The sequence below is a fragment of the Coturnix japonica genome, chromosome 5 (assembly GCF_054131305.1).
Source record: "Coturnix japonica strain WE chromosome 5, WE-NBRP24, whole genome shotgun sequence".
Classification (NCBI taxonomy): Eukaryota; Metazoa; Chordata; class Aves; order Galliformes; family Phasianidae; genus Coturnix; species Coturnix japonica.
Window position 1 is genome coordinate 28,371,138 of NC_140667.1, and position 21,896 is coordinate 28,393,033.

The 21,896-nt window shown below is 38.9% G+C and overlaps 1 protein-coding gene across 8 annotated transcripts in view; it reads right to left on the reverse strand.

Annotated features, from left to right (window-relative positions):
• ZFYVE26 (zinc finger FYVE-type containing 26) overlaps positions 1-21,896 on the reverse strand; it is a 40,904-nt gene that overhangs the window by 9,872 nt on the left and 9,136 nt on the right. For 5 of the 8 annotated variants that reach the window (XR_014946630.1, XM_015864766.3, XM_015864767.3 and 2 more), the window contains exons 11-33: positions 21,009-21,662; positions 20,007-20,096; positions 19,228-19,296; positions 18,633-18,784; positions 17,144-17,342; positions 16,544-16,807; positions 16,270-16,389; positions 15,823-15,987; positions 14,162-14,389; positions 12,602-12,707; positions 11,610-12,349; positions 10,802-10,998; positions 9,785-9,889; positions 9,118-9,240; positions 8,217-8,393; positions 6,856-7,102; positions 5,895-5,993; positions 4,523-4,677; positions 3,865-4,034; positions 3,222-3,250; positions 2,068-2,189; positions 1,766-1,986; positions 1,018-1,165 (exon numbers count right to left, since the gene is read on the reverse strand). Coding sequence is in view for 4 of the 8 variants with exons in the window: in XM_015864766.3 (XP_015720252.2) it covers positions 1,018-1,165; positions 1,766-1,986; positions 2,068-2,189; positions 3,222-3,250; positions 3,865-4,034; positions 4,523-4,677; positions 5,895-5,993; positions 6,856-7,102; positions 8,217-8,393; positions 9,118-9,240; positions 9,785-9,889; positions 10,802-10,998; positions 11,610-12,349; positions 12,602-12,707; positions 14,162-14,389; positions 15,823-15,987; positions 16,270-16,389; positions 16,544-16,807; positions 17,144-17,342; positions 18,633-18,784; positions 19,228-19,296; positions 20,007-20,096; positions 21,009-21,662 (4,580 nt within the window). In the remaining 4 variants the exon portion in view is untranslated. Of the gene's footprint in view, positions 1-1,017; positions 1,166-1,765; positions 1,987-2,067; positions 2,190-3,221; positions 3,251-3,864; positions 4,035-4,522; positions 4,678-5,894; positions 5,994-6,855; positions 7,103-8,216; positions 8,394-9,077; positions 9,241-9,784; positions 9,890-10,801; positions 10,999-11,609; positions 12,350-12,601; positions 12,708-14,161; positions 14,390-15,822; positions 15,988-16,269; positions 16,390-16,543; positions 16,808-17,143; positions 17,343-18,632; positions 18,785-19,227; positions 19,297-20,006; positions 20,097-21,008; positions 21,663-21,896 lie in introns of those variants that run through there. The other 3 variants (XR_014946632.1, XR_014946631.1, XR_014946633.1) reach the window with 3 other exon arrangements.

Sequence of the window (21,896 nt, forward strand, 5' to 3'; positions counted from 1 at the left end):
CACAGCCTGTGACTGTGACATCAATGTCTTTCCTAAAGTGTACATCCCATTAGAACAAACAAAAACATCACGTGCTGATTATTTCTAGGCTATTGTATGAAATGCCAACTGCTGAAACAACCATGATCTCCAAATCGATGTGTTTAATCATACAAGGTTAAGTAACCACATATCTGGGAAACTTCAATTCATCAGTTTTAAAACTTAGAAGAAAATCTGTTTCTGATTTGAAAATGTCATGAAGCAACTGTTTTTGTTTTGTTTTGTTTTTTACATAGAAAAACTGTGTAAATAACCGTGAGTTTGTGGTTTAAAAGCAAAACAATAGCAGATACCTCATGAACTGCCAGGAAATTTTTATTCATTTAAGTTTGCTGATCAAATTTATTCCTGAAGTTTTTTAGACAATCAGCTGCCGTTAAACATGACCCCCTTTTATTCAAATATGTTATTTATTTCTCTCTGTTTTTTTAATCATCCCTTAAAAAATCATAATTCTCTTCCTAAGAAAGTGCAATATCATAAAAAGAGACTTAGAAAATACTGGGAGCTGGGGAAGATAAACCACACCCAATGATCTTAGATATACAGATTTGCCGTTATTGCCAGTTTCTAAGTAAACCCTTGTAAAAGGCGTCTACTAATATGTGCTGTGATATTAAGACAATAAAGATCAAACACACAAGCTTCAGATAAAATCCTGCCACAAGTGATACCTCAGCCCATGTAATACTCTCATCCATGCAGTTAGCCCATTCCAATTTTAACTGTACCAGGAAACATAGCCCCTGTCTATCCCTTTAGGAACCTGCTCCACAGCAGAAAATATCTTCCTTCTCAAAAAACCCTTTTTTCCAGCGTCAGAAAAGATATTATTTGTTGTTTAAAAACTTATTCCCTGTTTGCAATAGTTTAAATGTTGTCTGTTTCACACATATCCCATCCACCTGAACTCTGAGAAAAACAAAAATCACCAGAGAAAGATTATTAACATTCACATCTTTCTACTGTCATTACCTCTATAGCAAGCTGATAGTACTCTGCTTCCAGGAGCCGATTTCTTAATCTTGTTACTGCTGAAGGGAGAAGAATCTGATCCAAAGATGGTACGGGACGGTAGGCAGCAGCAACCAAAATATTCAGCACATCCACTTTGCTGATATAGCTAAGGGAAAACAGGTTAAACAAATGCATATGTTTTCACTATTGACATACAAAGAATTTTCAAACAACTCAGTGTTAAAGACAATCTTTGAATAGCAGATCCTAAATTACCAGTATATGAGGATTCTCTATCCATCACATTTTCTCATTCAGGTTATTTTTTTTACTTCCTAACATTCAGTGGAGCACTGAAAGAAGATGACTGCAGACATCAACAGGCATTATAAAACTAAAAGTGATACGTGTGAAATTCATACACTGCACCTGCCACTTTAAGCCCTCCAGGACAAAAACTCTGGATTAATACACTACTTCTCAGCAAGCACAGCTTCAGAAACCTAAATTGAAACACAGACTGAAAGCAGAAAATACAGAAGTAAAATTTTTACCTCAATCATCATGAATTATTTCTCCTATTCTGAGAATTTTCTCAGTAATCATTATGTAGTTATAATACTTGAAGTTCTGTCACTTGAGCTCTTATTCTTACATTATCAATTTATCTTCCTGTTTAAAATGCCCACAGCACAACCAAAGGAACTCTCCCACCCTCTGCTCCCCAGTGAAGATAACACATCCTAGTGAACATCTGATCAATCACCTGTCACAGAGAGCTAGGTCCTGGCTCCTTCCAGCTTTCACAAACATCATTTTGGCACTGAAGAGTAACTGTTTCATAATGTCCATAAGGAGTCCAGCATCTACCTCAGGATTAGTGAGTCCTTGGGACAATTTGCAGCAGTGCTCAATCAGCTGGTGGCCACACACTATGCTGTTGCTGTGCAGGCTAAGAATGGCAATACATAAGGATGAGCTGGGAGCCTGAGGAAAGAAAGAAACACAGCTGTAGAGGTAGGTCTCCAACAAACTGCTTATATTGGACTCTCCTTCTTCAGGCCTCACCTGCTCATAATAAAATTCACTGCGTACAATTTCATTCTCCTCTTCATTCAGTGAAAGAAACCATTCAAGGGCAGCTGCCCTGGGTATTCGCACCACTGTGGAATATTCATTATTAGAAGTTTCTGCAGCCAGGAAGAAAAAAAAAATAGGTAATATAATCATACAAGCAGCAAAAGAAAACCACCAAACAACCCAAAACAAAACAAAAAAAACCTGCTAAAAACTCATGATGCAGAGTATTCCCACAACCTGTGCAGCTGTTATTTTTTATGTGCAGCTGGATAGCTGAGAACCAGAGATATTCCAAGATAACTTCAATAAAAACAAAACAAAACCAAACCAAAAAAAGCAACAACAAAACTGTAAAGTTAAAAACAAAAATAGTTTGTCAAGGTGGAAAACAGCTAGACAAAGCAGGAATCTGCAGCAGATAATGGCTGGTGTTGCTGAAGAAATAGTAAATAGCCTGGGAAAGTAAAAACTGACCCTAGAACAAAGGAAACAGCATCATCTATTGGCTGGCTATTCCAAGTGAAAAAGAAATCAGCAACATCTACTGGGTGCTCCAAGTGGTACTGTTCTACATCCCCTCATGTCTCTAATGATAAATATCTAAGTGACTTGCTTTCTGCCCACAGCACAGCGTCTCTCTGAGAACTCACCTTGTATGAACTTCTCTACACAAGATCTGGATAGATCGGACCCTCAGTAGGGACACCTCACTGACTTCATATCCCAAGACACCGACCACTTCTGAAGTGAGAAATGGTTCATCACCAACTGACCCTTCTCCTGGAAACTGTTTGGAGGGTGCCACAGCTCGGCACTAGCCTAATAATTCCTACTCTTAATGCAGCCTGACTGTATCTAGTACGCAAGGTGCCTTCTCCAACAATTTCTTCAGTTCCTTCATTTAATCCCCAAACAGGTTGCTCTATATTGGCTCAGACATTTTTCCTAAACCACAAATTCCCTTTAATGGAAGTAAAGTATTCTAAACTTCAACCTGCTTGTACAAAACACCTCTGAAGTTATTGCAACTGAATTTTTGATCAACCTTTAGCTACAGCTAGATGTGCCAGCTTGCCTCCTCTAAATCCACTGGCAATCAGGCACTAAAAGAAAGTATATTTTAATTCTACTCCACTACTTACCTTCCACTTCATCCTGATCTTCCTTTGTGCTGTAACAGAAAGAAGGAAACATCAGGCCTATTCCAGCACATAGAAGAAAAAATACTTTAAAAAAAAATTACAGGATTAACATGTCTAGCCTTTTCAGAACAATGTGTGGTAAAAATCTAACATTTCTCCCCCTACCCTTCCCAACCTATTCCTTGTCCCCACCCTCTATTGTCTGGAAATGTAAAATATCTGAATCTCCCAGGATTCAAGAAGTCGTAACCAAGGGACTATGGAGTAACATTAAAACAATGATACATTCAGCAGAACCAGTCACCATGCAGTGCCAATCCAGGAGCTGAATAAACTGTAAGCAACTTGCTGACTTACCATAGTAGCTTTTGTTGAATACATTTTCCAACAAAACATTCAACTTAATTATATTTAATGATGAACTGAAGCTTAAAGAAAGAAATAAAGAACTTTGACTGGCTCTTCAGTGTTCTAATATGACAAGTAAACTGAGAGTGGTCTCTTCAGCACACAACAGCTGTCTGCCACAAAACCTGATGTTATCATAACATCCAGATAGAACCAGAATTCGAGTTTTTCTCATTCCATTCACACACTTTGCTAAGTACACAGAATTGAGAAATACTAGAATTGAAAGACTTACATGCTTGTGTCTTGTACCAATCCAGGCAGACGTTCCCTGTTGTAGTAACTATAGCATTGATCACAAACACGGGCTGGATTTTCTCTACAAGCTTCTACTGCCATTTTCTTGGTAGAGCAAGAACTGCACACAAGCCTGCCACAGCGCCTGCAGTGATGACGTCTGTTAAACTGAGCACACAAGGTCATGGGTAGGCAAATGAAAGGATTTACCCAAGTCCTCTGCCATATCTGCCTCCACTGCATCCTCCTACATCTACCTATCTGCCTCCACTCATGAGTAAATGTGAGGAGAAAAATAAAACAAAAACCACACAGAACAACTTGGGGTTTAAATATACTTTTGCAGCCCTGGATCAGCTTCAGTCATCCAGATACTTAAACCACCTCTTGAAAAGTCAGAAGCTGTAAACTGCCTTTCTGACATAACCTTAGCCAATTTCAAATTAAAAAGCAACTGACACTGAACAAATTCTTTTGTTTCTAACCAATATAACAGACTGGCAGCACATTTTTAAAAGTCAGATTAATCTTCTCCCTGAGAGCACCAATGCAGTTGCTTAAGTACTCTCTGGAAAAAACAAATTTTAGAAGCACACTATGAGCAACAATTCACATTCAGAGATCACCATCCTGAGAACTTCATTTTTGCTCCTTACCATAGTAAAGCGCTCAGTTTTGCAAACCATACATATTGTTTCCGTGTCATCAGGTATCCATTGTTGCTTTGGAGGTGGCTTCTCAGGTGGCACAAATTCTTCAGAAAAATTCTGCTGCAGGCTTCTTTCTCTGGGACTTGCAGACACGGTGACACCTTAACAGAAGCCAAGGCAAGACAAACGTGGAAGGGAATTTAAACCATTTAATGGAGTCCTGAACACCAGAAAACACTACAGACTTACTAAGACTTGCAACAAGACTACTCTTGTCCTTCTACAAGGCATGGCAGATTAAAATAGCGTAAGGAATAATAACGATTTAAAGCTAAAACTGTAAGACTGTAAGCTTCTAATACTGCGATACTAATGACCAAAATCGCTTAGTTACTAACAGACCTTTGCCATAACAATTAAACTATAAGACAACTTCTTAGCATCTAGCATCTATTTTTATATCACAAGCAGAGTCTTGGAGGAGGAATGAAAAGAAAACCAACACACACATATATATAAGCCTGTGTGTTGTTTTATATATATATATATATATATATGTGTGTGTGTGTGTGTGTGTATGTATATATACACATATATATGTGTGTGTATATATACACACACACACACACACACACCAAGTAAGGGGTACAGCATAAAATACAATCTTCAGGTTGACATTCCTTAAGATTTAGACTTCTCTCTATTACCAGAAGTATGGCATCGCAAGCAATACTATATACCTCTCTGATCTGGTCTGATTACAATCTACTGTTGGTAAATCAATTCAAAGAAGCCACAATTTTATTCTTCGGCCTTTAGCATCCTTGAAGCCAAAGAAGCTTTCATTTAATCCAAATTATAGTAGTAGACAGACTTTTAGTTTACATGATGTAATCCAGCTGCACTTCAGGCTAACTAAAAGCCTCAAAAGCTCTTTACAGCCCCACAAGCCACATCTCACATAGCAGGATATTAAACTGAAAAAAGAATAAAAAACTTTATTCCAGTAAAGTTAATTGATGCAGAAGGCTACAGAAGAATTTGTGCTTGCTTTTAATGGAACAAATATTCTTCAGTTCTTCTGGCTTAAACTATATTGCTTTTATTGTATTTGAAGGCTGTGAGTAGAGGCCGCTCAGACAATAAGATGTACTGTTTTCCCTCAGGTCACAAGCAGGATCTACTAAACTAAATTCAAGGACCAAAAGAAAGAAGGAAATAGACACAAGGATGAGATTTCAACTGTAAAACCAAAGTTAACATGGAAAAGATACTGAGCAAAGAGCAGGAAATACTACCACAGAGATGGGCTTGAAGAAAATATTCTGTCTTTCTTTGTGCTCCAGAGAACGCACAAAAAATGGCACTGAGACCTTACCTGTAAAGCCAGCAAGAGATAGTTCTGATGATCCTGATCTAGACATTGTTTCACCCTCCAGTACTTGAGAGAGACTTTCTTGAATACGTATCACAGAATCTAGGTCAGGAAAAAATAAAAAAACAAAATCAGAACATTATTGATAATCAAGCTACCTGTTTTAAAAAAGATCACCAGGATTCACTGACAGGAGTAGGTAACAATACTAGTACAAGCAGGAGCAGCTCTATTACCTTTCAAGAAAACTAGCCCACAGCAAAACTATATAAAACACAGAGAAAGGGATCCTTAAAAGCAATGGACTACTGACAGGCTCAGAAATAATTCAGCAAAGAATCAGTTGTGAAAACCATCAGTTGACACAAGATACACATGGCAAATATTAAGCGTTTCACATAGCAGCAGAAGGAACACACTTGCAACTTTAAATGTCATTTCGCATGATAAGATATGTGAAGTCTGATGCCTTCATAATAGCAAAAGCTTTATCTTTTAATCATGAAATGACAAACATTTTGAAACTGGCATAAAGCAAGGTGGTACCATATATGTAGAAACAGGTAGACAGATACAAATAAGTACACACATCGTGCATTTTTCATGTAGTGAAACCACTGAACTTGATCTGCAGCACCCTCTGCTGTTCCAGTTACAAAACCCGCAAATGCAGAGCGAAATGCAGAACTGAAGGCAACATGGATGAAAACTGGTTAACACACCAGAAGACAGCTATGTCAAGAGCATTAAATAAAAGAAGGAAGGAATGGAGCAGCAGAAGAAAATGAGAAAGTTTTGTAACCCTTCGTCCTATAAGAAATGTAAGGGCTTTAGAACATATTCTGGGCTAGAAGGAGGCTGGAGGCAAGCATCTAAAAGTGTAAGGCACAAATGGAAAAGCAACTCCTGGTGAAGTTCTGCCCTTCTTCCCCAAAAACAAAATAGCATTCTCAAGAAAAGTCACCTGATCTCCTTTCTTTCAATGAAAAGGGGAAGTCAAGGGCTTTCTCTGCATACTTTGAGAGCAAATTATCAATATCTTCTACAGCAAAACCAACTTCCTGTCCACCTAAGAGCTGGTGCAATGTCTGCACAGCCACAGATACCCAGTCCACTTTCATATTCATGAGCAGCTGTTCCACCATAAGCAGTGGCCTGGAGGAAAGGTGGAAGTAGTTAACACGAGAGAGTTCAGGTAGAGTCAGCAATACCTGGGAAGTAGAAAAAAAATAAGTTAGTTATACACCTCCAAATATGATTTATGTGAGCCTAAGACAAGAAACTAACCAAGCAGCTTACATGAGGAACAAAGCACACAGAGGCCAAAAAATTGAGACAGGACTTAATGGGCCTATTCATAGCTCTGTGACAGAATTAGCGAGCAGCTTACTCAGCTTCTGCTTTCAGATTCCATCAAACACTGTCTCATTACAGAGGAAGCTGAAAACAGGAAAGCATTTCATGCCATGTTGTAGTGGGTATGGTATATTATCCTATTAAAATATGACTAAGAAAAAAAAACCTAAGGCACTAGCCCTATTCTTATCTGTCCATCCTTTTAGAAGGAAATGAGATGATGAAAATATGAGCAGTTCCCTCTAAAGATGACTAGTTAATATAAACTCTTTACAAATTAAATCATGTTTTCAAAAGTAAAGAAACAAATGTTGCTACTGTTGTGCAAAGCACCAGAGCAAGCTGCTACGTGTAATCCTGCAGAAAGATCTGGATTTTCTTCAGATAGGTTATATTTTATTAAGATAATCTACTGGTTAATATTCACATTTCCAGGATGAGCACAGAACACTTGTGAGGCAGAAGTCGTACAGAAACTGAAGTAATGGAGCGATACTGACTGCCTTTGGAAAGCAGATCTGGAAGGAACATGCTGTGAGAGTATTAAAGACCACTACACAGATGACCATACTTCTAATGTAATTTATGACCTTCTACACAAGGAAGGAAGCATGGCATTTCTGATACAACAGAGACTAAGTTGAGGATGCTTCCTTTTTCACTAAGACAAAACTTAGCAACTGTCCTGATAAATACCTCGGGTTTTTTTCCTTCTTTTAGTTTGCCTGGTACCCACCTCCTCACAGCTCAGAAAGAAGAATGCTCTGTTAAAATTGGAAGCTACAACCACCTCAGAATACAGGAACTATGAGAAGGGAAAGAGGTTTTAGGCCATCTCTAACCTTTCTTTGGATTCTAAGACTTGGAATCTTGTGCCCGATAGGGTGAGAATTCTGTGGTAAAAATCTACAAGCAGATAATTCTATGGCTATATTGCTGTCAATCCTACAGCACATGAGTTTTACTCACTTTTGATCCCGTGTAAAGTGCGTGGATTTCATTACGACGTGCTGTTGTCAGATTCCTGTAGAAGTGGGTTGTGAGGTAATCAGCTAAGAAGTGAGATGCTGCCAAGCTAGGATGCTGGTCCAGAGACTGTTCACTGATGGCAAGGCAAATACCTGGATCTTCTATTCTTTGTAACAGCTAGAAACATACAAAATACAATAAATCCCCACTATGTTCCTGGAGAAGATTTTTTTATACCAGTCAGTGAATAACAGATTGCTGTCATACAATGGTCCAGCAAGCAAATTAACCTCCACAAGCATCTTACACACACACAAGTGATGATTTATATCATCCACTTACAAACTACTCACCATCTATTTGCTCCACTTAACAAACAAAATAGTTTTAAAATCTAAGCAAATAAAAAAAAAAAAAACACAACATGATAAGCAAGGAATGAGATACAAGATGTAGTAACAAAAAAGCTCTTCCTTGCTTCAAAAGTATTTACAAGTTATGTTGTCTAGAAGAGAGTGCATTTTATTTTTAATCTGTTATTATCTACAGCTCCATAATTATTAAAACCAGAAGAATCCACACTTTGCTGATTTGGGCATTGAAGCACAACTGACCAATTTGTACCAGTAGTTTAATTTCTGCTTCTTCTGTTTAAGCAGCACAGAATTACTTCATTACGATTTTTCAAGTAAAAGGGGCCTTGCATTTCCATTTAATTAAAATAGCTGTGAAGACACAGAAACTTCTAGGTCCAACAAGCAGACCAGGTAAAAGCCAAGACTTTGAGAAAATATCTAAGAAAACAGTCCTCCTTAAAGAAGAAACAAAGTCAACAGTTTAGAGACCATATTCTCCACTTACTTGACCTTGAAATGTAAGGCTGAGAGAGTCCTGCTGTTACCTGTGATGCTTTTTCCATGTCTCCCATCTCCAGTAAGTGGAGAAGGTGCTCACGGTGAAGACTGATCAAGTCTTCTCTTGGGACAGGATATAAGTGCCCCCATTCCTCACACAACTCATAATCCTGAAGGATAAAATGAAACAAACAAAAGTAACTAAGCAAACTGAAAAGAAAAAAAAAACCCTCCAAAGATCTGATCAGCTTCAAGAAATTTTTCACCTCAGACTCCTCTCCCCCACACAAACACAAATAATTAAAATGATAAGGGAAAATGATGACTCAATCTGCAGGAGTCACAATCTGCATTGAAAATACTTCCCCACCTAACAGTAAGCAAACTGGCTTTCTAGGGAAGCACTTTCCAAGCTAACCAGACCTACTGTATTAGCACTTACATAATAATCAAACTAATATTACACCAAAAGTCTTACTATTAAAATCTTGAAAATTTTAACAGAAAAGGTGCCTCAGAATAAGAGTTAAGGGATTATTAACTGTGCATAAATCTTGACATTAAGCTGAATCTGTTTCTGTAGCAAAGAATTGAGCAAAGGAATCCTTCTTGAGGTACTATCTGCTGACTGCTGTTTTAAATTTGCTGAACTGGCATTTTATCCCAAGTCTAATATGTTCTAAGCTCAACAAAATTCACGTGACAATGCCTAACCTTTGCTTTCAGAATGATATTCATGATGGCCTGGGGATCGTCAGTGCAGGCTTTTTTCAGATCCTGCCAGTCACTCCACACTGGTTCATTTTGCAAATTCAAAATCTGAAAAAGTTTGATATTATTGTAGCACACATTTTAAATGTTTTATCTACAACAATCATGAAGTCTAGGAAAACAGCTGAGAGCCTCATATCAGGAGTTACTTTGTACCAACAGACAAAAAGACGATACACATTTATCTCTAGCCCTGTATGTGGATGTTGTAAAGCACTTCCAACAGGAAAAAGACTGTAACTTTATTTGTATTTATCAATCATTGCCCCTGCAAAGGAGGTTTGTAAGGGAAAGCTCCTAAAAGATTACATGGCAATAACTATGGATGAGAAAGTTCGTGTACACTGAAGACACTGCTGGCACTAACAGTGAGAAAGCCAAACTAATTGCTTGCAGAATCACCACCACAAATAACTCAGCAGGAATTTATGACTCCTCTATGCTCCATCTGCCTTTTCAATTTGTACCGAACTCCAGGCTGACTAGTCTGACTTCACTTGGGTATCTAAACTGTCCTGTAGTTAGAAAAGCTCTCTGCAATGTAAGCATGCTTATTGGACCAGTAGTCCTGGACACCACACATATCTACATCTCTCAAGCAAATAAAAACCACGACTTTCTGTGGAAAGCTTCTAAAGGTCCTCACAGTGGCACAGAATGGAATAACAAACTTTTTAAAAATTAAAATGAATTAAGTGGCATCACACAAAAAAAAATACAAAATACTACTAGCAGACTTGAAGTATCATAGGAGAATGGAGAAGTCCTGAAAGATGGCGGAGAGTTTTAGCTGGATGTTACAGTACTGAAAACACATGACCTGTTTAGAATGAAAGACTTAAAAAACCATTACAATCAAAATAGATCCAAGGGCTAAAACTTCCTACCAAAGGGCAAACATACTTTTTTCCTGCTGCCTGTTTCTTAAAGAAACTGGTAACTTACAGAACGGCTTTGTACCTTTTGATAAACCTGAAGTTCTTTCTTCCTGCTCTGCAGATCTGCTTTCAGCTCAGCAGTTATGTCCAAATCAGAACTACAATAAGCTAGAATTTCCAAACAGGCATCGAGTGGCCATTTGTCCAAACAGCGCAGAGCCAGCACACTTCTTAGTGTTGCATTTTTTACCGGGAATAAGTACTGCCAACCATCCTTACCTGCAAAGAAAACGAACCACCAGGTTAAATATTTATAAATTTATAAATTGTGCAATTTGGCAGACATAAAAGAAACAAAACAAAAACACCCTTAACTGCACTGAGTGGCACCAGCAAAAGAAACAGTGAATAGCAGAATAACCGATATTAGACTGATGCCAAATGCCAGATTCTCATGAAGTAACTGAAGACAAGATAGCATGTTTACTACCCTTAGACTATTAAAAAGGCCTCTCCTTTCACAAGATTCATCATCCACACATGACAATTATAATGGATCATCTCTTACAGCAGTAAGAGTAATGCTGTAATTAGTATCTCCTGACATATTCAAGTCTACACATACAAGATACATGAGACACTTCCCAGTTCTTGTACTACATTGCTTTTGGGTAAGTTTGCCATCAACATTTGCAAGTTTGGAAAACAAACAACATGATCAGAGAAAGTAAATTTAGAATGAAGAAAGGGAAGGGATCTGCTTCTGTTTTTGGATTTGCTCAAGAACAACTACCTCCATTTTTATCTCCCATTTCATGTATTCTTTATAAACAAAAAAGAAGGAAGAAGGCAGAGAAATGCAGAGGAACACTCAACTTCATCCTTCTTACCTTCAGCAGCTGCACAGCTCAGCACAGCATCCTTCACATCAAACAGTTCCTGCACATCCTGACTGTACAGATCCAAGACCTTCAGAGCTCTAGTCCAATCCTTTGCAGCAAGTGCTTGTTCAAAGACTTCCATTAATACCTTAACAGCTGTGGAGGAATGCAATCCTAGGAGAACCAAAGGTATGTATGTCCTGCCAGAGAAGACACCAGCTAAATTGCCACCTTCTTCCTGTTGATTCTGAAATGGCTCAAACATAGCAAGCAGAAATCTTTCTAGTATTGGGAACTCCTTCAGCAATGCCTCACACTCCCTCGAAATCTGTTCCAAACCTAATGGCAATTCCCGCTTGTCCCAGAACTCCATCCAGGATAAACTTGATTTAGGAACTTTCTGTATATTAGATGCACTTAGACATGCAACTGTGGCTGTTAGCTTCGACTGAGACTTTAGGAAATCCAGGCAGGAGGCAGTGAGTGTGTGCTGGCTGAAGTCAGCCACAGAGGATGAGGCTTGAGTGTAGACATCCTCAGAGGCCTTTGCATGATTGGAGAAAGGTATTTCAACATCTGGCAGGCAGCATTTGGCACACTGGTGTGTTAGGTTTCTGATGTTTGTCAGAAGACATTCTGCTTGGCTCTTTTGCCTTAAATTGCACAAGGACAGCCTTTCACAGCAACAGTTAACAATAACCTGTTGCACATTCAAGCTCAACTCTTCTCTAGCCAAGAGTGAAGCAAGCCTGCAGGATTGAAAACAGAAACACACACAAACAGTACTTTTGATCAAAAATTTTCATGATGGCAAATAAACTACTGAATAGGTACATACTTACAGATCAACCCATGCAGAACTAAGAGATCTATGAGTGGGAGGTAGCAAAGGGAGGCTGTACTGCCTGTGCTAAGCAGCCAAAGAAAACTTTAAACTTAGCTAAAGCCCAAAATCACATGCATCAAAATAACCTAGAGAAGTATATCTGAAAAGCACCAACCTGTCAGGTGGAACCTGCTTTTCAAACAGGAGTTGAGAAAGCAGCTGAGATGGACTCTGCTGCAACAATATGAAAGGATTCCCCACTTTCACTTCTGCAGATAAGCCTTTAAAAAAGTAAAAATAAAATTAGGGCAATATAAAACATTTATTACAATACACATCAGTTTCACAGAATGACCAGGCCTTGTATTAGGAACACACATTTTAACAGCCTGAGTCTGAAACCTCTTTTCCTGAGCTTACAAAGGTCCATGTTCACATTAGCAAGGTAAATGCAAAGCGAACTACAAGGGATTTTTTTATTACAATACCCCTCATAAACCTGGCATCTCTGGCTCATGTTTTATCAGATCAGTTACCAGAACTGGCAGTGTGGAGCATCTGTTGCTTTTAAGTAAGATCTACATTCCAATAGCTTTCCCACTTGACTGCATACTTGAACCAAAACCACCTCTGTAGTGAGACACAAAAATATGCAGCATTGCTTTCTGAGGAGACCGTGGATACAGATGATTAAGTTCATATCTTGATCAAGTCAAACTGAGTAAAGGTGGTAGGGAGATTTTCAGAAATACAGCTGCTTCTACAGAAGGAGTGAAACTCCAGCTAGCATTGCTGAAATACCTTCATACAAAGTTAGGAGAGTCTGCTTACAGTGACTCAGCATACAAGTTTACCATTTCTGTTTGCCTTCTAGTACAAGAAAGTTCCCCAGAAACTCGCTCAGCCTTTAAACATCACACAGTTTTTGGCTTTTGATTCAGTCCTCATGGACTAACTGCCAGTCCATATGGAGGATGGCATCTGCTGGAATGGCAGAGGCCTCAGCTGAATCAGCACATCTGGAAATGGATCTTTACCTTCTGCATTTATCCTCTTAGAAAAGAATTCCCAGAAAGCAATTCTGTGGAATTTCACATTAGCGCGGCTCAATTAGAGTCAGTGTTGAATACCAAACAGTATTTGTCCCCTGTCAGTGAACAGTTCTGTTCTTCTGACAGCTTTATATGCTGATGATGTAATTCTTTTCATTCACCACTATCATCAACTGATTCCACAAGAAAAAATCCTGCCTGGTTAACTCTGTGCAGCTGTCTGCACATTTCCTTCCTATTCCATACAGCAGCAAGGCACTGGTTACTGCCAAGAAAGCCAAAAACTACGCAGCACACTGACCCCCACAAGACACAAAAATCATTTTTGCCTTGTAGGGGAGCAATCTTGGAAGGGCAAGAGTCATTTGTTTCATACAAACAAAGTGCAGAATTTGGGTCATCAGTTAACATTACTGTTCTGATTTATCCACTGCCATCGGCTACTTTTACCTCTGCTGTAGGTGGCGTAGATATTAAGAAATAAAGCAGTATAATAATAGGTAGAAATCAAAAGACCTACGTACAGGTTATAGGCTTGTTTAGGAAAGGCATTTCATATATTTCATACCACTTTACAGTCAGACAAGCTACACAGATGTCATGGTATGGGTGAAATAGCTAAGCTCTGCTGTCAGCAGTTACCTATTTCACCCATACTTAGGCTTTAGGCAGAAACACCTTACCTAGCTCTGCATTCAGACTTCGTAACACAACAGTAGCTAGTGTAGTAATGTAGTCAAAGAAAATCTTCACAAAGTTTGTCTTCGTGTTGCTCTCTGGCGAGGTTTGGAAATGTTGATCAAGAGTTCTCAGCAAGAGCTGTGTTTGATTATAAACTAGGTGTTTCTCCAGCTCCACGGGTTTCAGAGAGGCCTGTTCCACCAAGGTGCCAAGCAGGCTCCCTTTAGAGTCTGGTTGAAGAAAAAAAAAAAAAAAAAAAGCACAGATCCAAGACTAAGCAAGCACTACATGCCAAAAAAAGGGGTAGTTGGGGAACTGGAAAAAATACATTAAAAAAAAATTGAAAAAGAGAAATGGTTTAGCGTTGACGAATGTGGTTCATCTAAAGTGGTATCCTTGCAAACAGCAACTCAGAAAAGCCTAAAATACATCTAGTTACATCAATAATAGATAAGCTTATTCCAAAACATAACTGTTGACTAGTCACTATGTTCCAAAACATTTAGCCCTTACAACTCTCCTCATGTTTGCTCAAACATAAAATTATTGCAATATTTTATAAACATCTACATGCCATTCGAAAGTTTGGAAAACAGAAAAAAAAGCCAAACAAAAGAAAAGATTCTAGTACTGTTAAACAAAGAGAACTCTGAGAACAGGCAGGAAAACACAACCCAGGAAGACTCCTTCAGAAAAGGACAAGCCATTTTTTGATAGCCCCAGGAAAACTGGAAGGTATGTTAGATGACAGTAACTTGACACGTTTATCTGCTTTTTGTGAAAACTACAGAAAAAGCAGCAGTAAGAATATACCCAATTAGGTATAAGTGGCCAGGTTAAAGTGTACTTACAATATTTCTTTGCTATGATTGAAGAAAATAGTACAAATAAAAATAGCACCTCAAATTTACATTTTGCATTCTTCTCTGGCAAGTTCACAATTTTAGTTCTGAAAACAAATGCCTGGATAGTAAGAATTACAGCCAAATTTCACATTTTGTATTCAATTTTAAAAATATATACAAGGCTGCTCTAAAAGTAATGCTTCCTATTTTATTATGCTGGCCCACAATGTCAGATGCAGATGTTGATGGTATTGAAGTAGAGGTTGAACCTTCTCACCAACATTAACTTTGTTGCTGTGCGACAGATGGCAGAAGAAAGGCAGACTGACATGGAAGTACGTATGAAGCAAACGTGTGTCAATGAATTCCTCCAAGTAGAAAAAAAGTGATATCAACACTTGCTGAACATTCACGGAGATAAATGTGAATATGAATAGTGAATGTGAGCAGACTGAGGTGATGGGTGGTGTGTTTCAGCAGGGGCAGCAGCAACAGTGGTTACCTCTGCTTGTGCAAATTTTCAGAAGCATGGCAAAGGGCTCTTACTCATTGCTGGCAAAAATGCATAGCTAACAGTAGTGACTATGTCGGAAAAAAACCTGTTTTGTACCAGAGAATTTGCTCTGTGAAATGGCATTACTGTGCTCTTTGCACCTGTGTAGTTTCCAGGGAAATAAATAGGAAGCATTACGTTTAGAGCAAAGAAAATGAAGGTCATGAATGTGACAAAAACCATTACTACTAGATTTACGCTTTTCAGGATGCAACAAAAGTCTAGATCCATTTGTCAGTCTTCATGACCACAAAAAAAACCTCACCTACAGAACGTTCAACATGTGTCAGTGCTTCTAGGATTTGATCCAGATGTTGTGATAAAATAACTTCATTAGTAATACTTTCTTCAGTCAAGGAAGGATAGCAAGCTTGCAGAAGGTCTACAATACTGCATCGAAAATAACTGCTTATTTTCTCTTCTGAGAGCTCTACAAAGAAATAGGAAGAAACACCAATTACAACAAATACAGAAATACTGTTGTACAGAAAAACTCCCACAGAACCAAAACTGCATTAGAATACCACTAGTTTGCCAAATTCAAATTTATTCAAAACTGAGTGTGAATGTTTTTTGCTTTCTTCCCCTCCCTTTTCATTAAGTACTACACTCAGAAATGAAAAATTCCATAACTTCTTATTGCAACAGAAGGCAAAAATCTGAAACATTCAACAGAATTCCAACATAAAGTTGTATCAGCAAAGTATGCTACCTGATTTGGACTGCCCTTGTGATGTGCAGGAATAGTTGAGAATTTTACTTATTTGCTGAAGAAATGCTGGGAAACCCTTTACACTTTCAGAACGCAGCAAAACAAAATCAGGTCGGTGACCTAGAGAAGTGATTGGACAAACAGGGCAAAATAAAAGTTAGGAATGAAGAAAAGGAGAAAACAGAATCTAATTTCATATTGTTTATATTATGATGCTGGTGTTAGCACAAACACCAGCTCATACAGAGGCTTTTTTTACAAGCCAGAAGCCTACCCCGAGTTTCAAGGCTGCTGTACAGTTTTCTTTCTGCTGTCTCCAAAAGCTGTTTGCATGTCTTCCAGAGACGGCACTGAGTACAAGCTAGGTCAAACGCTGCCATTGCTGAGGGACTGAGGTCCTCAAGGACTTCCCAGAGAGGATCAGTGTGCTCCAGCTGGATGCTGCTGACCCAGATGTTTTCTTGGAGAGTAGGGGCAAGACTTCCAGAAGTTGCAAGCAATTTATCAGTAACATCCGAGATGGAATAAAACACCATACCTACATCAGTCAGCAAAAAAAACAATCACTAATTATACAGGATTTTCATCTCAGATCTTGGCAAGAATAATTATTTTCCAATCTTTTATGTAAGCAATTCAGTAGATGGCCTGCTTTACAAAATGCTCACTGTGGAATTGATAAAACTAACAGCACCAACAGTAAGTTTCAGCTTTCTGGATTTCCTTTTATGTCAAAGAAGAGATACATATCTTTCTGAACAATTATTCCACTCGTTATGACAGTAATCTGATTGTTTTCTTCTGTTTTCCATTTCTCTCTCATCTTTTTGAACAACCAAAAAAAACCCACAAACAAAACCCCCATGGTCCTTACCAGCTGCTGCTGCATTCCCAATAGCTTGCAATGTTGAGCGGCCACTGCCGGACCTCCTGATACCTCCAGTACCATCCGACACTTGATTCTCAATGTTGTGCTCCACTTTGGCCATTTCTCGCACCGCCTCTTGGTAGCGCTCCATGAAAACCAACTCACCATAGCAAGGTGAAGTGTCCAGATTGAACATTAGAGCCACCTTTCACGAATGACAACAAAAGCTATTACAGAGTATATCAAAATAAGTTTTCAAAGGTCAAAGAACTTCTGAGTTTTCTAAAGGAGTTAAGGGAATAAAATAAAACTGGTACTTCAGCATAAAAACCATGTACTCAGCAGGGAAAACAGTATTCATTTTCCCCTCCAAGTTTTAAGTGCCTAAAAAACAGTATTTTCTTAATTGCATCCTTCAGAATAATTCTTGACTTCAGGTTACTAAGTAGTAAGGATTTCAGTTCACTACATTGGAATACTTGCTACATAGCAACTATGACCTTCAAACTAAGCTACTTAAACAAATTCTTACTCAGCAAGAATACTTTCTAAAGATTTAAAGACAGTAGGATGAGCATGGATGTTCACGATCCTATTAGTAAAACAACAACAGAATGCAAACTAACCATGAATTCTTTACCACAAGCAATACTGACATTCAGAGAAACAAAAGAAACAAAACACTTCTTAGCCCTCTAAGCATGGAAAAAATGAAGCAGCATGCTTGACGTCAAGCAGAACTAATGAGCCGAGCAGCAGCTTGCTGCTAGCACAACAACATCAACTGCCTTAATATTGCTATTTGAAACTCAGCCAGGCCCCTGCTTTTTGCACATGATCTAATAGCTGATGCACCTCGAGATATTTTTCAGAGCATCAACCCAAAAGTCACATACAGAAAAGTAGCCTTGAGGGAGTAAAATAGGAAAAAAAAACAACAAAAAACCACCACCATAACTACAGACAACTAGGTTGTTAGTTTCCAGCCTCTCTATTTTCAAAACTAAGTTTTAGCCTCAAAACATACCTGCTGACAAACAAATTCACCCATCACTTTTGTTCTATTTCAGGTAAAGAATACAACTGCAGCTTAAAAGAAGCAGATAGTCATGATTTTGATTCACTGGACTAAAGCAAGCTGTTCAAGTGTTGCTTCCTTGTCTGGCTTCACATGACCTCTTGACTTTCCATTTTGCTGAAACACTAAGCTTGGCCAGCTCTGATCAAACACTGCCATGCTTTGAGAAACTAGTCTTAAAAGAGTCTTCTCTTTTTTTTAACCTGTTGAATGAAAACAAGGCATCCTTACATTTGGATTACCTTTGCTCATCTTACTTGCACCTACTTCTGTGGTGACCCTTTTAATCGGAATGCAGATGCTTCAGCCCTGTGTTAGCTAATGCAGGAGGAGCAGGAACTTCATCACCCACCATAACCACAAATGCCAACACCAAGCTAGTTTCTAAATTGCACAAGGCACACACAGCCCATTTACCTGATGGGCTTCTATGAAGTTTCCTCTCAAAACACAAGAAACTAACAATGATTCTGGTGGGGAAAGCATCATAGGAATTAGGGGATTTTGCTGCTGTGGTCTTGCTCTGCTTTCCAAATCACTTGAGCCAGACACATTACTGGTACTTCCCTCTGCAAGACAAGAGAATGAATCAGTACACCATTATAGAAAAACAAAACAAAGCATTTCACTAGTTAGCAGCCAGCTACCAGAGAACAGCACTAGACATATTTAAAACAAAAACACAGGAGCAGAATCACAAGGAAATTTTAAGGTAAAGAGGATAACACAGGAGTGAAATCTTCAGCACCTTGTTAAAGATTCTGTTTGGTCAGAACGTAGCTTCCTGCCAGCTAAACATATCTAGAAAAAAACAAAGTTATTTTCTTATTCTAGAAAAGGAGATGCAGGTTATTCTATTTAGAAAAAAAGGTTAGCCAAAAATGGAAATCCTGAAATTAAATAGTTCTAATTCTGTCCCATACAGAGGACTAATTTATATTAATCAGTCAGACAAGTAGTTCAGCATGGCACACTGACAAGACAATGGAATGCCACTTCTGTGGCTCGATACCTGAGGTACTGGCACTTAGCTCACTACTTGTACTTTCCCACGATGGACTGGAAGTTTCCTCTTTCCCATCTAAAATAAAAACAAATCAAAACAAGCATGTGAAATGTGCTTTTTCTAGACAAGGTAATTTAAAATTTATTGCAGCTAACAGGCAAGCAACTGCAAGAGATCTTAAATTATTTCACAAATGTGATGCCACTGACTACCCAAGATAAATGTTTAAAAAAAAACCTGCTGACAAAAAGCAAATGCTAGCCAAAAGATGGTAAGTTGGTGTAGCCCATCAGTGATAAGTTATCAGTTACATTTTAAAGCTGACCCCAAAACCAGGCTTACCTTTCAAGGTCTAAATAGAAACTGTCTTATGGCTGTCAATGTAAGTCACAAAGTTACGTGGGAAGTCATAACCTAAATACTAACGTGACATGAATGAAAATATAGGAGTCATTGGATACACTGTAGGAAAGAAAGAATTCTTATGGGAAGAAAGAAGTTGTAAGGTTCTTCCACCATCCCAAACCAGAACACATATTAAAGAATTTACTTCCTTGGCTGAATTTAAAATAAGTTATCTTCTATTTGAGCAGGTGAGCTTTAGAGAAGCAGCCTCAACCCAAGTGGTACTGGATTAAGACACTTCAAACTAGCTGGAAAGCTAGCTGGAAAAATAAATCTAGTTTTCTGGTTTTAGACCATTAAATCTAATTGCATTCAGATGTGAGCTCAGTGCACACACACAGTTTCAGAGATGCCCTCTCCAAGTCATTTTTTCAACTCACCTGTTCTGTATCTTTGAGATCTACCTCGTTTCCTAAAGCTGGAACACCTAACTAAAGAGCTGCATCTCCGAGAAACTGCAGGCTGTTGTTCTGTAAAAAGAGACATTTAAATCATTACCAAATAGCCAGACAGCCCACTAACACAGTGATTGTCCACCTTGAGGAACCATACAGACAAAATAGGCATTGTCCAAGAACATAAGCAGCTAGAAACAAAGGCAAAAAGATTAAGAATTAAAATAGCAAAAGAGATAGTTAGCTTTGCTATTAAGATTTGAACACAGTTGTTCCAGCAAAAGCTGCTCACAGACAAGAAAAGCAGTAGAATAACAAACACACTGGGATGCCCTTCACAGCTTTCATCTCTGCAGAAAAACAAACAAACAACTGTGTATTATGCATCTTAAATTCCAATCTGGAAACACTAAGAGGATATCCTTCCCTAAGAATGCAATAAAAGCAAGCAGACACCAGAAGCCCTGTTTCAGTAGCACTGTTGTGTAGCAACTGTTATCAATAAGGCTGAGGTGGTCTAATTGCAATCAAACAGCTGTGATTACAGAACAGAATCTTACACAGCTGAGATCAGTGCCAGACTTGTGCCTGTGCACTTCTAAGAGATCTTCAAAACTGTAACTGCCCTTCCCCTCTAACAACAACACTCCTGTGCTTGGAGCACTTGAGGTCCATACTACCCAGACTCTGCACAGTCTAAGATATGCAATAAGCAACACTCTGATACAGGCAAAAATCTGACAGCAATGGGAGCGGATAGGGGGGAGGCGAAAAATGTAAACCTGAACTCTCTGATTAAAACAAATAATTTTCTCAAGAGAATGGTGCAGGAACCAGGCGATCTCTAACTAGGTCACTCTCCTAATACCTGCCAAAATGCACTCTCCTTCACCAAGACGCTCAGGGAACTTAGTCTCGAGGGCACTGCCTGAAGAGCTGTAACAGAACAGTGTTCATATACCAGAAAGTGCCAAATACAAAGCCTACCTGCATTTCTGTTGCTCATCACCACCTTATATCGCCAGTGAGCTTCAGAAAGGTATTTGGAGAACTGTAACACACGACTTCCAAAGCCGTCTCTGCTTGCAGAAAGGTTCAAGCACTCAACAAGCTCCAGCTCTTCACGAAGAACGTTACTGGAGTCCCATGGGAGAGCACTCTGAATTTCTTCCAGATGGTTGAGGAGCAATGTGAGGAAGGCATCCATAGCCACGTCATCCGCTAAAAATCCACTGACACTGCTGGTGAGGTGTTTCAGATCTGGATAGCTCAGCCTAGGGGATCCACAGCTTTTGCCACATTGCTCCAGGTCAGGAAGATTCTGAGTGTCCAAGTGGTCTGTCCGAGCAGTTAACAGATACCTCTCTAATTTCTTTTCAGACTTAACTAGGTGCTGTGGACTTTCTGATGCAGAAGACCGCCGACTGGCACTGCCTTCTACACTCACAGCAGAACTCTTTTTGTCAAGATCATCATCCTCTGCATAGTCCTCAGGTAGAAGATTGTCACTGTGGAGGTCACTGTAGGAAACAAATAGCAAGGAGAAAATGTTCTCCAGAACTTCCAGGCGCAGTGGGACAGGAATGCTCCTTAAGAACTGGTGGCACTTAACAAGGTACTGAGAAAAGACTGGAGAGAAATCTGTACATAGAAGAACAAAAATAAAGAACACTCACAATGTTTTCCAGGAGTTCTTTCCTCCCATGTCTGCCCTCTAAGGAAATCCCCAGGAAGACAACTGTCCCAGTAGCTCAGGGATGATAATTTCTTCACACATCAAGTACATACATGTTCACCTTTTTAAACAATGATTTTTCTCTTTCCTCTAAGCAGCATCAATCATCATCCCAGGCAGCGAGGTGCAAACTCAGATTA